This window comes from Oncorhynchus mykiss, chromosome 32 (assembly GCF_013265735.2).
Source record: "Oncorhynchus mykiss isolate Arlee chromosome 32, USDA_OmykA_1.1, whole genome shotgun sequence".
Classification (NCBI taxonomy): Eukaryota; Metazoa; Chordata; class Actinopteri; order Salmoniformes; family Salmonidae; genus Oncorhynchus; species Oncorhynchus mykiss.
This window is the reverse complement of record NC_050572.1, coordinates 41,629,660-41,645,403: the sequence shown is the minus strand read 5'-3', so window position 1 is coordinate 41,645,403 and position 15,744 is coordinate 41,629,660. Positions and strand designations below refer to the sequence as shown.

The window sequence follows — 15,744 nt, the reverse complement described above, 5'->3', positions numbered from 1 at the left end:
TTGCCCTGGGGGATCCAATTCGGGAAAGTCGTATTGCTGGTCGTAATGCTGGTTATGGCCGCTCTGATATCCAAAAGTTCTTTCCGGCTGTATGTAATGACACAAAAAAAAAACGTTCTGGGCTAATAATGTAAGAAATAACACAAAAAAAGAAAATACTGCAAAGTTGCTTAGGAGCTAGAAGCAGAGCTGCCATGTCTTTCGGCGCCATCTTGAGCTAGTTCAATGCTAATTCCTGTGTGGCTGATGTTTGTCACAACAAGCCCTGTGTTTCTCAGTGTCTTTGGAGATGAGTAGAAGGTTTTCTTCCAACTTACTAATTTTCTTTCTCATTTTTCGGATCTCCTAGGCTACGTCCAGGCGTCGAAACGTGACAAGAAATTTGCCACCTGCCCCCCAAACTTCTCCTATGCCGCTTTGGGGGAGTGTCTTCGCCGGGTGTTCATCTACCGGCAGCCGTCGCCGGTGGACACAGTCCTGTTCAACAGGATGCAGGGTCGTCAGGTGGGCCAGGTCGCTAAGCAACAGGTGGCCAGCCTGGAGTCAAACAACATTGTCCTTGGCTTCAGAGCCACCAATGAGAGACTGTTCGTCCTGACCTCTAACAACCTATTTGTTCTGAAGATCAACAATTAGATCTGGGACTACTTTTATGGCCAGTTTTACGGACACATCCGGGATGGAGAATCCCCATTGAGATAGCATTTTAGTCCAGGACTAAGCTTAATCTGTGTCTGGGAATTTGCCCCTTAGAATGTTTCCATCCACCATACACACTGTCCACCCCTGAGACAGAGCTATACCATTCCACAAAGTAAAAGGAGTGTATCTAGAACCTATAGTAAGTGTGGTAGTGTAATGTCATTTGTGGTAGGGGTCTGATCTGTCAGCAATATGTCTACACTTTCAAATGTCTGTCTTCATATTTGTAAGTTATTCTATGAATATCCTACTGGTGTTGACACTGTATAGGAGCCCAAATGTAGTATGATTCATGTTCTCACATTAACTTATGCCCTCAGAAGCTTTGACCAATAGAAGCAGAATGTAATGAAAATATTCCATTAAAACCAAACAACGTTATGAGTTTTGTACCTTTATACCTGGGCTGTCAAACTCAATTCCTGGAGGACCATGTGTCTGCAGATTTTTGTTATTTCCTTTCAATTTGTGTCCAATTTAAGACCTAGTCAACCGTTTTATAACTAATCAATTACCTTAATTGATCAATCAAGAACAAGGAAGGAGTGGGCCGGTGGGAAGCCTTGTGATGTCAGAAGCTGAGTCCCAAATGGCACTCTATTTATTCCTTTAATAAGGCACCATTTTTGACCAGGCCCCCTAGGCACGTAGACCAGGCCCCTAGGCACGCTTTTCTGCTTACTCCTTTCCTATTTTGACATGCCTGGGTAAGAGAAGGATAAATTGAAACAGTATTGCTTGCGTAATGGTGATATCAATATAGGATGTGCCCATATACACTAAGTTTATTAGGTACACCACCCTGTTCACAAATGGTTCGCCTCTACAGACATTGAGGCACGTGGCTTGCTATATAAAGCAGGCTTGAAGGCATTCAGTTACGGTTCGATTGAACATTAAAATGGGCAAAACGGGTGACCTAAGCAACTTTGAGGATGGTATGATTGTCGGTGCCAAGTGCGCTGGTTCCAGTATGTCAGAAACGACCGTCCTCCTGGGCTTTTCACGCACGACAGTGTGTAAGGTTCACTGAGAATGATGCGGCAAATAAAACATCCAGTCAGAGGCTGTCCTGTGGGCGAAAAAGGCTTGTGATAAGAGGTCGAAGGAGAATGGCAAGATTTGTGCAAATAACTGCGCAATACAACAGTGGTGTGCAGAACAGCATCAGTAAGTTTATATAGGATGGCTTCTGTCAAACTGTCAATCATATCTTGTCATTTATAAGGGGGGCGGGACTTCCGCCAAGGTTTTGAATATCACACCCTGGAGTGACTTCACACTAGGATGGAAATATCATACAACACGTGGGTGTGATATTTACATATTTATTACGGGACAATGTGGACCGTCCGGACTTTCAATGTGGCAAATGTTTGCTCGCAGAGGAGACATAGAGGTGAAGTGGCTACTCTTAGCAAACAAGTAGCAAACTTACACAAGCTACTGGGGAATCCACTTGTGCCTACTTTCTCGTCTACTCAGGTAGCTGAACGCCGATCTGACCTGATGATGGGAGTGTTGCTGCCGCGTCGTCTCTCCGTAACCGACCGGCTGGTGCTCTGCAGGGATCCCTCCCCGAAGGGGTCTCCCCCTTCCCTGGAAAATTGAATCCTTTTTGATGAGTTAGTGGATGTTCCGATTCATGACCCTGCCAACCAGCCAGGGAGGCACATCACTCACCATAGAAGTCAAAAGCAGCAGCCTTTGGCAGGATACAAACTTCAAACAGCTTCGCCGCCCTGGATACAGAAGTTCCGGTGCCTTCACCCCTGGGGGCTTCCGCGTTGGGTTCGGATGCTTCCCTGTTGCTTCTGTGGTAAATTAGGTTTTGTTGGTTATGGGAGGCTCGAACCGTGTGCCAAGAGTTGCAGGCGTGCGAGATTCCGCCTCTCGCACGTCCTCCCGAATCATCATGCCAGGCGTGAGAATGGGCAGATTTTCTCTTTCATTTCGCCGGCCCTTGTCTTAAGCAGCTCTATGTTAAGAAACGCCTTGGTTTCTAGAGCAAAAACCCTGTGCTACCCCTGGGATTGAGTACAGGATATTACTAGACTGCTCCCTACTGTTCTAAGTCAGCACACGGAAATTGATCCTGTTGTAGTCCATGTGGGATTTAATGACATTAGGAATGATAGCTCTGAATGGCTGAAACAGGACTTTGAATAACTGATTGGGTCTCTGCTGGATAACTAAAAACGTCCTATCATTTCTGGCCCTGTGCCCTCGCTGGCCCTGTGCCCTGGCAAGCTCATCCAGGTCTATTGACTCCTGTGTCACCATGGATACTCCTGATGTTTTCAAATCTCGCAGAGGGCTTGGACTGTTCCATTAAATGTGCAAAGCCTAATCTCTAAACTGGACTTTCTGGATGTTTGGGTGCATGACACTAGGCCAGACGTTCTGGTTATCTCAGAGACCTGGCTGAATAATTTGAATATGGATAAGGACGTTGCCATTTATGGTGTTGAATGTGATAGCCACCCCTCCCTCTTTTTTTAAAGTTTATTTATGTAAGACCTTCTGTATTGCATCATGCTTTCTCTTGCCCCAAAATATTTGAGCTGTTGGTTATAAAAGTGTCCATAAGCCAAAATATGCATACATTAATTGCTGCAGTCTACCGCCCCCCCAGCCGCTTTGGCGGAAGCTGTTGGTATTATTTATGATTATTTAAACCCCTTCTGGTAACTGAACTGATTGTGTTAGATCTCAATCTTGATTGGTTTACACATGCCACAGATCAGTTTAAGAATATCTGTCTTGAGTTCAACTTGACGCTGATAATGAAACCTACCCTTGGATGACTGTAAAATACCTAGTAAACTCCTCCGTCCCCATAATTATTTGGCTAGTGGTGGTTTTGCAAATGATATCAGTGAACACTGCCCAATTGCTTACAGATACCAAATTGAAAAACTCTGACCATTGTATAATTGTGAAGATACATTTTTTTTTTACGTTCTAACCCCGATGCGATCTACAGTACCAGTCAAAACTTTGGACACACCTACTCATTCCAGGGTTTTTCTTTGTTTTGACTATTTTCTACATTGTCGAATAATAGTGAAGCCATCAAAACTAGGAAATAACACATATGGAATAATTTAGTAAGCAAAAAAGTGTTAAACAAATCTAAATATTTTAGATTCTTCAAAGTGGCCAACCTTTGCCTTGATGAAGCTTTGCACATTCTTGGCCTCTCAACCAGCTTCATGAGGTAGTCTGCATTTCATTTAACAGGTGTGACTTGTTAACTTCTTATGGCTGAGATCCCATTACCGGGACCGATATAACAACATCCAGTGAAAGTACAGGGCGCCATATTCAAAAGAACAGAAATCTCATAATTAAAATTCCTCAAACATACATGTATTTTATATATTTTAAGGTAGTCTTGTTGTTAATCCCACCACAGTGTCCAATTTCAAATAGGATTTACGGGGAAAGCACCACAAACGATTGTTAGGTCACCAACAACTCACTAAAATACACAGCCAAAGAGAGAGAAAAAGCACAAATAGAGATAAAATTAATCACTAACCTTTGATAATCTTCATCAGATGACACTCATAGGACTTCATGTTACACAATAAATGCATGTTTTGTTTGATAAAGTTCATGCAACCACTGTGTCAGATTTTCTTTTTAAATTACGGAAAAAGAAACCCATGCAATAATCTGAGACAGTGCTCAGAAGTAAAAACACCACAGCCGCAAAGATGGCGTCAACATAAACAAGAAATTACATGATAAATATTCCCTTACCTTTGATGATCTACATCAGAAGGCACTCCAGGAATCTCAGGTCCACAATAAATGTTTGTTTTGTTCGAAAATGTCTGTTATTTATGTCCAAATACCTTCTTTTGTTAGCGCGTTTGGTATACATATCCAAACGCTAATTCTGGTCAGCGTTATATCGGACAAAACTTCAAAAAGTGATATTACCAGTCGAAGAAACATTTCAAACTAAGTACAGAATCAATCATTAGGATGTTTTTAACATATAGCTTAATTAAAGTTCCAACTGGAGTACTCCTTGTCTTCGTGAGCAATGGAACGCAAGTGACTACCATGAGGAATAAGCATGATCAGAGAATGGCTGACTGCCAGACACCTGACTGATTCTGCTATCATTCACTCCCAGAACATCATAGAAGTTTCATTATGATTTATATTGATGGTTGACATCTAGTGAAACCCTTAGCCAGTGCAACATCACTCATATCTCAAGGGGACTTCATTGGGGACTCTGGTAACTGAGCTAAACGACTACCGCCCCGTAGCACTCACCTCCGTCATCATGAAGTGCTTTGAGAGACTAGTCAAGGACCATATCACCTCCACCCTACCTGACACCCTAGACCCACTCCAATTTGCTTACCGCCCAAATAGGTCCACAGACGATGCAATCTCAACCACACTGCACACTGCCCTAACCCATCTGGACAAGAGGAATACCTATGTGAGAATGCTGTTCATCGACTACAGCTCGGCATTCAACACCATAGTACCCTCCAAGCTCGTCATCAAGCTCGAGACCCTGGGTCTCGACCCCGCCCTGTGCAACTGGGTACTGGACTTCCTGACGGGCCGCCCCCAGGTGGTGAGGGTAGGCAACAACATCTCCACCCCGCTGATCCTCAACACTGGGGCCCCACAAGGGTGCGTTCTGAGCCCTCTCCTGTACTCCCTGTTCACCCACGACTGCGTGGCCACGCACACCTCCAACTCAATCATCAAGTTTGCGGACGACACAACAGTGGTAGGATTGATTACCAACAACGACGAGACGGCCTACAGGGAGGAGGTGAGGGCCCTCGGAGTGTGGTGTCAGGAAAATAACCTCACACTCAACGTCAACAAAACTAAGGAGAGGATTGTGGACTTCAGGAAACAGCAGAGGGAACACCCCCCTATCCACATCGATGGAACAGTAGTGGAGAGGGTAGTAAGTTTTAAGTTCCTCGGCATACACATCAAAGACAAACTGAATTGGTCCACTCACACAGACAGCATCGTGAAGAAGGCGCAGCAGCGCCTCTTCAACCTCAGGAGGCTGAAGAAATTTGGCTTGTCACCAAAAGCACTCACAAACTTCTACAGATGCACAATCGAGAGCATCCTGGCGGGGTGTATCACCGCCTCGTACGGCAACTGCTCCGCCCACAACCGTAAGGCTCTCCAGAGGGTAGTGAGGTCTGCACAACGCATCACCGGGGGCAAACTACCTGCCCTCCAGGACACCTACACCACCCGATGTTACAGGAAGGCCATAAAGATCATCAAGGACAACAACCACCCGAGCCACTGCCTGTTCACCCCGCTATCATACAGAAGGCGAGGTCAGTACAGGTGCATCAAAGCTGGGACCGAGAGACTGAAAAACAGCTTCTATCTCAAGGCCATCAGACTGTTAAACAGCCATCACTAACACTGAGTGGCTGCTGCCAACACACTGACTCAACTCCAGCCACTTTAATAATGGGAATTGATGGGAAATGATGTAAAATATATCACTAGCCACTTTAAACAATGCTACCTAATATACAGTGCCTTGCGAAAGTATTCGGCCCCCTTGAACTTTGCGACCTTTTGCCACATTTCAGGCTTCAAACATAAAGATATAAAACTGTATTTTTTTGTGAAGAATCAACACCAAGTGTGACACAATCATGAAGTGGAACGACATTTATTGGATATTTCAAACTTTTTTAACAAATCAAAAACTGAAAAATTGGGTGTGCAAAATTATTCAGCCCCTTTACTTTCAGTGCAGAAAACTCTCTCCAGAAGTTCAGTGAGGATCTCTGAATGATCCAATGTTGACCTAAATGACTAATGATGATAAATACAATCCACCTGTGTGTAATCAAGTCTCCGTATAAATGCACCTGCACTGTGATAGTCTCAGAGGTCCGTCAAAAGCGCAGAGAGCATCATGAAGAACAAGGAACACACCAGGCAGGTCCGAGATACTGTTGTGAAGAAGTTTAAAGCCGGATTTGGATACAAAAAGATTTCCCAAGCTTTAAACATCCCAAGGAGCACTGTGCAAGCGATAATATTGAAATGGAAGGAGTATCAGACCACTGCAAATCTACCAAGACCTGGCCGTCCCTCTAAACTTTCAGCTCATACAAGGAGAAGACTGAACAGAAGATGCAGCCAAGAGGCCCATGATCAACTGCAGAGATCTACAGCTGAGGTGGGAGACTCTGTCCATAGGACAACAATCAGTCGTATATTGCACAAATCTGGCCTTTATGGAAGAGTGGCAAGAAAGCCATTTCTTCGAGATATCCATAAAAAGTGTTGTTTAAAGTTTGCCACAAGCCACCTGGGAGACACACCAAACATGTGGAAGAAGGTGCTCTGGTCAGATGAAACCAAAATTGAACTTCTTGGCAACAATGCAAAACGTTATGTTTGGCGTAAAAGCAACACAGCTCATCACCCTGAACACACCATCCCCACTGTCAAACATGGTGGTGGCAGCATCATGGTTTGGGCCTGCTTTTCTTCAGCAGGGACAGGGAAGATGGTTAAAATTGATGGGAAGATGGATGGAGCCAAATACAGGACCATTCTGGAAGAAAACCTGATGGAGTCTGCCAAAGACCTGAGACTGGGACGGAGATTTGTCTTCCAACAAGACAATAATCCAAAACGTAAAGCAAAATCTACAATGGAATGGTTAAAAAATAAACATATCCAGGTGTTAGAATGGCCAAGTCAAAGTCCAGACCTGAATCCAATCGAGAATCTGTGGAAAGAACTGAAAACTGCTGTTCACAAATGCTCTCCATCCAACCTCACTGAGCTCGAGCTGTTTTGCAAGGAGGAATGGGAAAAAATGTCAGTCTCTCGATGTGCAAAACTGATAGAGACATACCCCAAGCGACTTACAGCTGTAATCGCAGCAAAAGGTTGCGCTACAAAGTATTAACTTAAGGGGGCTGAATAATTTTGCACGCCCAATTTTTCAGTTTTTGATTTGTTAAAAAAGTTTGAAATATCCAATTAATGTCGTTCCACTTCATGATTGTGTCCCACTTGTTGTTGATTCTTCACAAAAAATACAGTTTTATATCTTTATGTTTGAAGCCTGAAATGTGGCAAAAGGTCGCAAAGTTCAAGGGGGCCGAATACTTTCGCAAGGCACTGTATATACTTTACATGGCTTGATTCAATCATCACTTGGCGGGTGGTGTGTGGCTTCCGCTAGCAGTGCAGATTCAGCAAAGCAGGTCATCTTCACCGAGCCTCTCGACTCACCAGCTTTTTAAACATCCCAATGCCGGATACAGACCAAGGCGCTGCCTTTCGAAGGCTCTTTAAATTTAAACAGGGATTTTGTGAAACGGGCCGGCGGACATTCGCAAGTCAACCAGGTAGCGGTATTTATGGATGTATAACAAGTCGTGGAGAGGTACCGCGGTTGGACCAGTGCAGTCAAGGTTGTTAACGTGAGTATAAAAACATCCACTGTTTTACCAAATGACTCATATGGTGGGGACATCTTGCTGCATCATCGATGCGGTTTAGTAGGCTATACTGTGGGCTTGTGTCGACGACAAGCTATCATTTGCGTTTTTGGAGCATGACTTTGATCATGCAATAGTATTAGCATCAAAAGTCAAATAGCAGGTGTACAATAATAATCCAGCATGTAATTTCGCTACAAACTAACGTCGTCATACATCTGGAATGGTACACACAGTATGAAGAAAACTAAAATGTTTTTTGCATGAATGTCCTGCGACTGTTTAGGAGAAATGTAATACATTTTAGTGCTGTCTTTTAAATAGTTTAAGGAGTCATAAAGTTATGGGAAAGAGGAAGATTAAGAAAACACAAACCACTACCAATGTAAATCTGTGCTGATAGAGCCAACAGATAGTTGTGGTGCAGTAGTTCCCCTCAGAAGACAATTAGATCAGTGGGCTTCTCAAGATTTTAATAGAATAGTAGGACCGTTTCCGCAACCTCTGTTATCATACTGCATAGGTGATAAAATATGGTGCTATCCTTTCCCCTGTCAAGGACCGCTACAAACTGTGTTTACATTATCCAATTATTTGCTCTGTCATCTGAGAGTGATTCGTGCACTGCCAAAGTTATTCCACTGGGATTCTCTGCCTCTAACCCTATTACAGGGGCTGAGTCACTGGCTTTACTGGGGCTCTTTCATACCATCCCTAGGAGGGGTGTGTCATTTGAGTGGGTTGAGTCACTGATGTGATCTTCCTGTCTGGGTTGGCGCCCCCCCTTGGGTTGTGCCGTGGCGGAGATCTTTGTGGGCTATACTCGGCCTTGTCTCAGGATGGTAAGTTGGTGGTTGAAGATATCCCTCTAGTGGTGTGGGGGCTGTGCTTTGGCAAAGTGGGTGGGGTTATATCCTTCCTGTTTGGCCCTGTCCGGGGGTGTCCTCGGATGGGGCCACAGTGTCTCCTGACCCCTCCTGTCTCAGCCTCCAGTATTTATGCTGCAGTGGTTTATGTGTCGGGGGGCTAGGGTCAGTTTGTTATATCTGGAGTACTTCTCCTGTCCTATTCGGTGTCCTGTGTGAATTTAAGTGTGCTCTCTCTAATTCTCTCTTTCTCTCTTTTTTTCTCTCTCTCGGAGGACCTGAGCCCTAGGACCATGCCTCAGGACTACCTGACATGATGACTCCTTGCTGTCCCCAGTCCACCTGGCCGTGCTGCTGCTCCAGTTTCAACTGTTCTGCCTTATTATTATTGGACCATGCTGGTCATTTATGAACATTTGAACGTCTTGGCCATGTTCTGTTATAATCTCCACCCTGCACAGCCAGAAGAGGACTGGCCACCCCACATAGCCTGGTTCCTCTCTAGGTTTCTTCCTAGGTTTTGGCCTTTCTAGGGAGTTTTTCCTAGCCACCGTGCTTCTACACCTGCATTGCTTGCTGTTTGGGGGTTTAGGCTGGGTTTCTGTACAGCACTTTGAGATATCAGCTGATGTATGAAGGGCTATATAAATAACATTTATTTATTTTTTTTTTTTTTTTCAAATGGACCTGATTGATTTTCCATGTTTATTTTACATCCAGAGAACTTTCAGGAGTAGCATAACCTGTAAAACTCTTCAAGGTTTTGCCTAGGAACTCAAACAGTTGCCTTCACCTTAGACATGCTTGGGTGCAATCCAGGCAGAAGGCAATGCTGCTCTAAATAGAATAATGTAATTTAGGGATATGGAACTATTTTGGGGATGTCTTCCCGAGAGGGGTACTTGTAATATCTTGGTGGAAAGTGGACACGCACTGATGACTCTGACCTGGACAAACATATTAGTTGTTGATAGGGTGACAAAGTACAATGAATGATACAGTATAAGAGCAATAGAGTCCCAGTGGAGGTGTCATAATACCCATAAAACCTAGCGGTCAAACAGGGAAATGGTTCCAATGGTTTTCCACCATTCATTTTTCCCATAATACATTTTAGAAACACTTAAAATAAGGGCTGTGTTTCTTGTAGGCTTTCCCTGGCGTGACATTTTGATAACCATGTAAATCTCTATCGGACAAGGTGGCTTCATCAACATATTCAGCTCTATTTCTCTCAGAATGCAAATTGGCATCAAAGTAGACATGCAAGGCTGTTGGTTCCTGCACATAATTTCTAGTTGACACCTTTGCTAACAGGTATTGTGGCAATTTAAAACTTGCACAAGACAGTTCACAGAATTGTCCATTTAAAGAAATGCAGCCAATTAATGAATTAATACATTTAGCTAACATTAGATCCAGAGTCTTAACCTTTGGCTCGTTTCGGCAGTCTTGTCCAGATCATCAAGGCATTTGTAGTTCTTTATGATAGCCACATTAGCAGCTAGTTAGCATTGAATTTTTAGGGAGTAAATACAGTCGAATATATTGATAAAAGTCACCTTGTCCTAGAGAGATTTACACAGTTATCAAAATGTCATGCCAGTCCTTATTTTAAGTATTTCTAAAATCCCCTATGGGAAAAATGTGCGGTGGACAAGCGATTGGAGCCATTTCCTTGTTTGACCCCTAGGCTTTATGGTTATTATGACTCATAATGTGGTACTCTATCCCTTGTTATTTAGATTTGTAGGCAGGCCAGTGCTGTTATTTTCAGTGCACCTTCTGCGGCATTCTCAATGTATAATTCAAGAACCTGGCATAACACGGTTGCTGCACAGGTCTCTTCAGAGATGTTCTATCGGGATCAAGTCCAGGCTCTGGCTAGGCCACTCAAGGAAATTCAGAGACTTGACCCAAAGCCACTCCTGCGTTGTCTTGGCTTTGTGCTTGTTGGGTTGTTGAACTGTTGGAAGGTGAACCTTCGACCCAGTTTGAGATCTTGAGTGCGCAGGAGCAGGTTTTCATCAAGGATCTCTCTACTTTGCTCCGCTCATCTTTCCCTTGATCCTGACTAGTCTCCCAGTCCCTGCCACTGAAAAACATCCCCACAGCATGATGCTGTCACCACCATGGTTCACCGTAAGAATGGTGCCAGGTTTCCTACAGATATGACGCTTGGCATTCAGGCCAAAGAGTTCAATCTTGGATTAATCAGACCAAAGCATCTTGTTCCTTATGTTCTGAGATTCTTTAGGTGGCTTTTGGGAAACTCTAAGTGGGCTGTCATGCGCCTTTTACTGAGGAGTGGCTTCCATCTGGCCACTCTACCATAAAGGCCTAATTGGTAGATTGCTGCAGAGATGGTTGTTCTTCTGGAAGGTTCTCCCATCTGCACAGAGGAACTCTAGAGCTCTATCAGAGTGCTGCAGAAATGTTTTGGTACCCTTCCCCAGATCTGTGCCTCGGCACAATCCTGTCTTGGAGCTCTCTGGACAATTCCTTTGATCTCATGGCTCGGTGTTTGCTCAATTTCTACTTATGTAAATAAGGTATTTGTTTTTTTATTTTAATATATTTGCAAAAATTTCCAAAAATCTGTTTACGCTTTGTCATTATGGGGTATTGTGTGTAAATTGATGAGGAAAACAAACATTGTAATCCACTTTAGATTATGGCTGTAACGTAACAAAATGTGGAAAAATCCAAGGGCCTGAATACTTTCTAAATATAGTGTATATTTCCCCTAATGTTATTAGTGTACCTCTTCTTTCTCTCTCTTGTTGCTTCATTCCTTCCTCGCATTCAACAAAATACGTTTAGTTTTCCTTATCTTCATCATTCTAATGATATCCTTGAATAATAAAGGACTAGATTTAGATGCAGAATACTTTCACTTGTCTTCACGAAGATTGATTGAGTGGTTATGGGTCTGAATAAATAACTGCTATGTATAGCTTACCCCCATAGCGTGTTCGCTCTTCTTTCAAACTGCCCGTGAGTTCTATTGGCTGCTATATTTAACATTCAGAAAAAAAGAGGTTAAGTTCCTCTTCAAATAGTCAATTGGTATAAGAAATGCAACAAAAAAAGTAATAAGGTACAGCAAGCTATTTTAGAGCTATTCTAGTCTAGCTTTTACTACATGGGACTCCAAGAGCTAAACTTTTTTTAAGGAGAGGCCAGCAGAACACAGGTGCTTGCATATTGCGCAAGAGACCGAGGCTATAAGTTATAAGGTAATTATGCATAACCCATCATTAATTGGCTAATTATAAGGCTAATACTGAATTTAATTTATTACCTGAAAGAGGTAGGCTAGGACATCAATATACAGTGGGGACAACAAGTATTTGATAACCTTCCTACTGTTTCCTACTTACAAAGCATGTAGAGGTCTGCAATTTTTTATCATAGGTACACTTCAACTGTGAGAGACGGAATCTAAAACAAGAATCCAGAAAATCACATTGCATGGTTTTTAAGTAATTAATTTGCATTTTATTGCATGACATAAGTATTTGATACATCAGAAAAGCAGAACTTAATATTTGGTACGGAAACCTTTGTTTCCAATTACAGAGATCTTACGTTTCCTGTAGTTCTTGACCAGGTTTGCACACACTGCAGCAGGGATTTTGTCGCTGGGCAATACGGACTTTCAGCTCCCTCCAAATATTTTCTATTGGGTTCAGGTCTGGAGACTGGCTAGGCCACTCCAGGACCTTGAGATGCTTCTTACGGAGCCACTCCTTAGTTGCCCTGGCTGTGTGTTTCGGGTCTTTGTCATGCTGGAAGACCCAGCCTCGACCCATCTTCAATGTTCTTTCTAAGGGAAGGAGGTTGTTGGCCAAGATCTCGCGATACATGGCCCCATCCATCCTCCCCTCAATACGGTGCATTCGTCCTGTCCCCTTTGCAGAAAAGCATCCCCAAAGAATGATGTTTCCACCTCCATGCTGGGATGGTGCTCTTGGGGTTGTACTCATCCTTCTTCTTCCTCCAAACACGGCGTGTGGAGTTTAGGCCAAAAAGCTCTATTTTTGTCTCATCTCCCATTCCTCCTCTGGATCATCCAGATGGTCATTGGCAAACTTTAGACGGGCCTGGACATGCGCTGGCATGAGCAGGGGGACCTTGCATGCGCTGCAGGATTTTAATCCATGACGGCGTAGTGTGTTACTAATGGTTTTCTTTGAGACTGTGGTCCCAGCTCTCTTCAGGTCATTGACCAGGTCCTGCCATGTAGTTCTGGGCTCATCCCTCACCTTCCTCATGATCATTGATGCCCCACGAGGTGAGATCTTGCATGGAGCCCCAGACCGAGGGTGATTGACCGTCATCTTGAACTTCTTCCATTTTCTAATAATTGCGCCAACAGTTGTTGCCTTCTCACCAAGCTGCTTAACTATTGCCCTGTAGCCCATCCCAGCCTTGTGCAGGTCTACAGGCCAAGGCAGCAGCCACTCTTCCTGCCGTCCGCCCGGAAAAATTAAGGCAGTTACACAATTTTTAAAACATTACAATACATTCATTACATAATTCCCATCACACTGTGTGCCCTCAGGCCTATACTCCACTACCACATATCTAAAACACAAAATCCACATGTGTGTATGTTATCATGTGTGTATGTATGTGTCTGTGCCTATGTTTGTTGCTTCACAGGCCCCACTGTTCCTTAAGGTATATTTTTATCTGTTTTTCTGAATCTAATGCTTGCATCAGTTACCTGATGTGGAAAGAGTTCCATGTAGTCATGGCTCTATGTGGTGCTGTGCACCTCCCATAGTCTGTTCTGGACTGTGATGAGACCTCTTGTGGCATTTCCTGTGGTGTATCCATGGATGTCTGAGCTGTGTGTTAGTAATGTAAACAGACAATACGGTGCTTTCAACATGTCAATACCTCTCACAAATACAAGTACTGATGATGTCAATCTCACCTCTACTTTGAGCCAGGAGAGATTGAAATGCTTATTATTCTCTGTGTACATCCAAGGGGCCAGCCGTGCTACCCTGTTCTGAGCCAATTGCAATTTTCCTAAGTCCCTCTTTGTGGGACCTGACCAGACAACTGAACAGTAGTCCAGAAAACAAAACTAGAGTCTAGGACCTGCCTTGTTGATAGTGCTGCTAAGAAGGTAGAACAACACTTTATTATGGACAGACTTCTCCCCATCTTAGCTACTGTTGTATCAGTATTGTTTGACCATGACAGTTTAGCAGTTTAGTCACCTCAACTTGCTCAATTTCCACATGATTTATTACAAGATTTAGTTGAGGTTAAGGTTTAAGCTACATATGTTAACGTATGCTATTTTGAGTACTTTTTCTGGGATGCTTGCTTGTTTTCCTTGCTTTACTGCAAAGCTTTAGCAGAAGTAGATATGCTCATGTTATTTATGTTAGTGCAGGGTGAGCTGCACATAGTGGATTTCTTGTTAGTATTGAGGCGGTGTGCCCTAATATCATAAATCTGGTTCATAAACACATGATTGCGGCATGTAATAGCTGTAGGATCAGCAGAGGCATTCAGGGCAGTTAGAGGGGCAAATTAGGTTACTTACATTGTGTCTACCAATGCCCCTGGTATAATGTGCATTTGCTAAAGCATTATGATGATTCAGCCACACAATGGTAGGAAGTGGAGTTGAGGGAGACAGACCGAGAGAGTGCTCGCGCGTGCACTGATATAAAGCAATGATATTCGAATGATAGAAGGATGGTATGATGATATAAAAATCGCTCACCCTGGGATTTACGGTATTACCGGTTTAGTACACAAAAAATGCAAACATACCCATTGGATGTCTATTACCAGAATGCTCACAAAATGTGCACAAGTCATAGCGAATTTCCATGGAGGCTGCTAGCTAAATATGCTAATGAGTGTAAACAAAAATAAAGTAATTGTAAAGATAGACAATGCAGCACATAAAGTTATACATATATAGGTAGGAGCTACCGAATGTCATTGTTGGTGAGTTTAGACATTTACAAGCGGATGTGAATGAGAGACATTGTGCAAATTAACAAAGTTTTGAAACATGCTTGTCTGAAGGAAGAAAAGTACTGGCTCTCCAGCAGCAAGTCTACACGCTGTGTCTGTGTGGAGTCACTAAGGCAACAGGCCTGCCTACCCTGCGTGGAAAAGAGGGGGAGGGGCAGACAGGCGAGAACGGAGAGGAGAAAAAATGCAAGGAAATAGAGAGAGCAGTGTCAGCTATTCAAATAACTCATCCAAAGGGCTTTTTGACTTCTGAAACATGGAAGAAAGATATCACAATATAATGTAACCCTAACCCTAAACTATAATACACCATTGTGTATTGACAGGGGTCGCATTTTATATTGAAAGTGAACAGTGTTTTTTTTGCTTCAAAAGAGTGATCAGGGACGTGTTAAGACTATGGGTTCCCCTACAGGAACTCCCCCCCCCCCCCCCCCACTCCCCCCACCCGTTCAGCTGAAACGGTTGCGCAGGGAATGCAAAAATATTCTTAGAAATATTTAACCTCCACACATTAACAAGTCCAATACCTCAAATGAAAGATAAACACCTTGTTCATCTACCCAGCATGTCAGATTTTTAACATGTTTTACGGCGAAAATACGGCAATAATCTGAGACGGCGCTCAGACGTAACAATATTTCTCCGCTATGTTGGAGTCAACAGAAATACAA

At 43.3% G+C, this 15,744-nt stretch overlaps 1 protein-coding gene across 2 annotated transcripts in view; it reads left to right on the top strand.

The window, feature by feature from the left end:
• Positions 1 to 1,084, top strand: part of nudcd1 (NudC domain containing 1) — a 31,369-nt gene extending 30,285 nt beyond the window's left edge. Inside the window, exon 10 of one of the 2 annotated variants that reach the window (XM_036970846.1) lies at positions 350 to 1,084. In XM_036970846.1, coding sequence (XP_036826741.1) covers positions 350 to 636 — 287 coding nt within the window. In that variant the 3' untranslated portion in view covers positions 637 to 1,084. The remainder of the gene's footprint in view (positions 1 to 349) is intronic. The other variant, XM_036970845.1, reaches the window with a different exon arrangement.
• Positions 1,085 to 15,744: the final 14,660 nt, after the last annotated feature.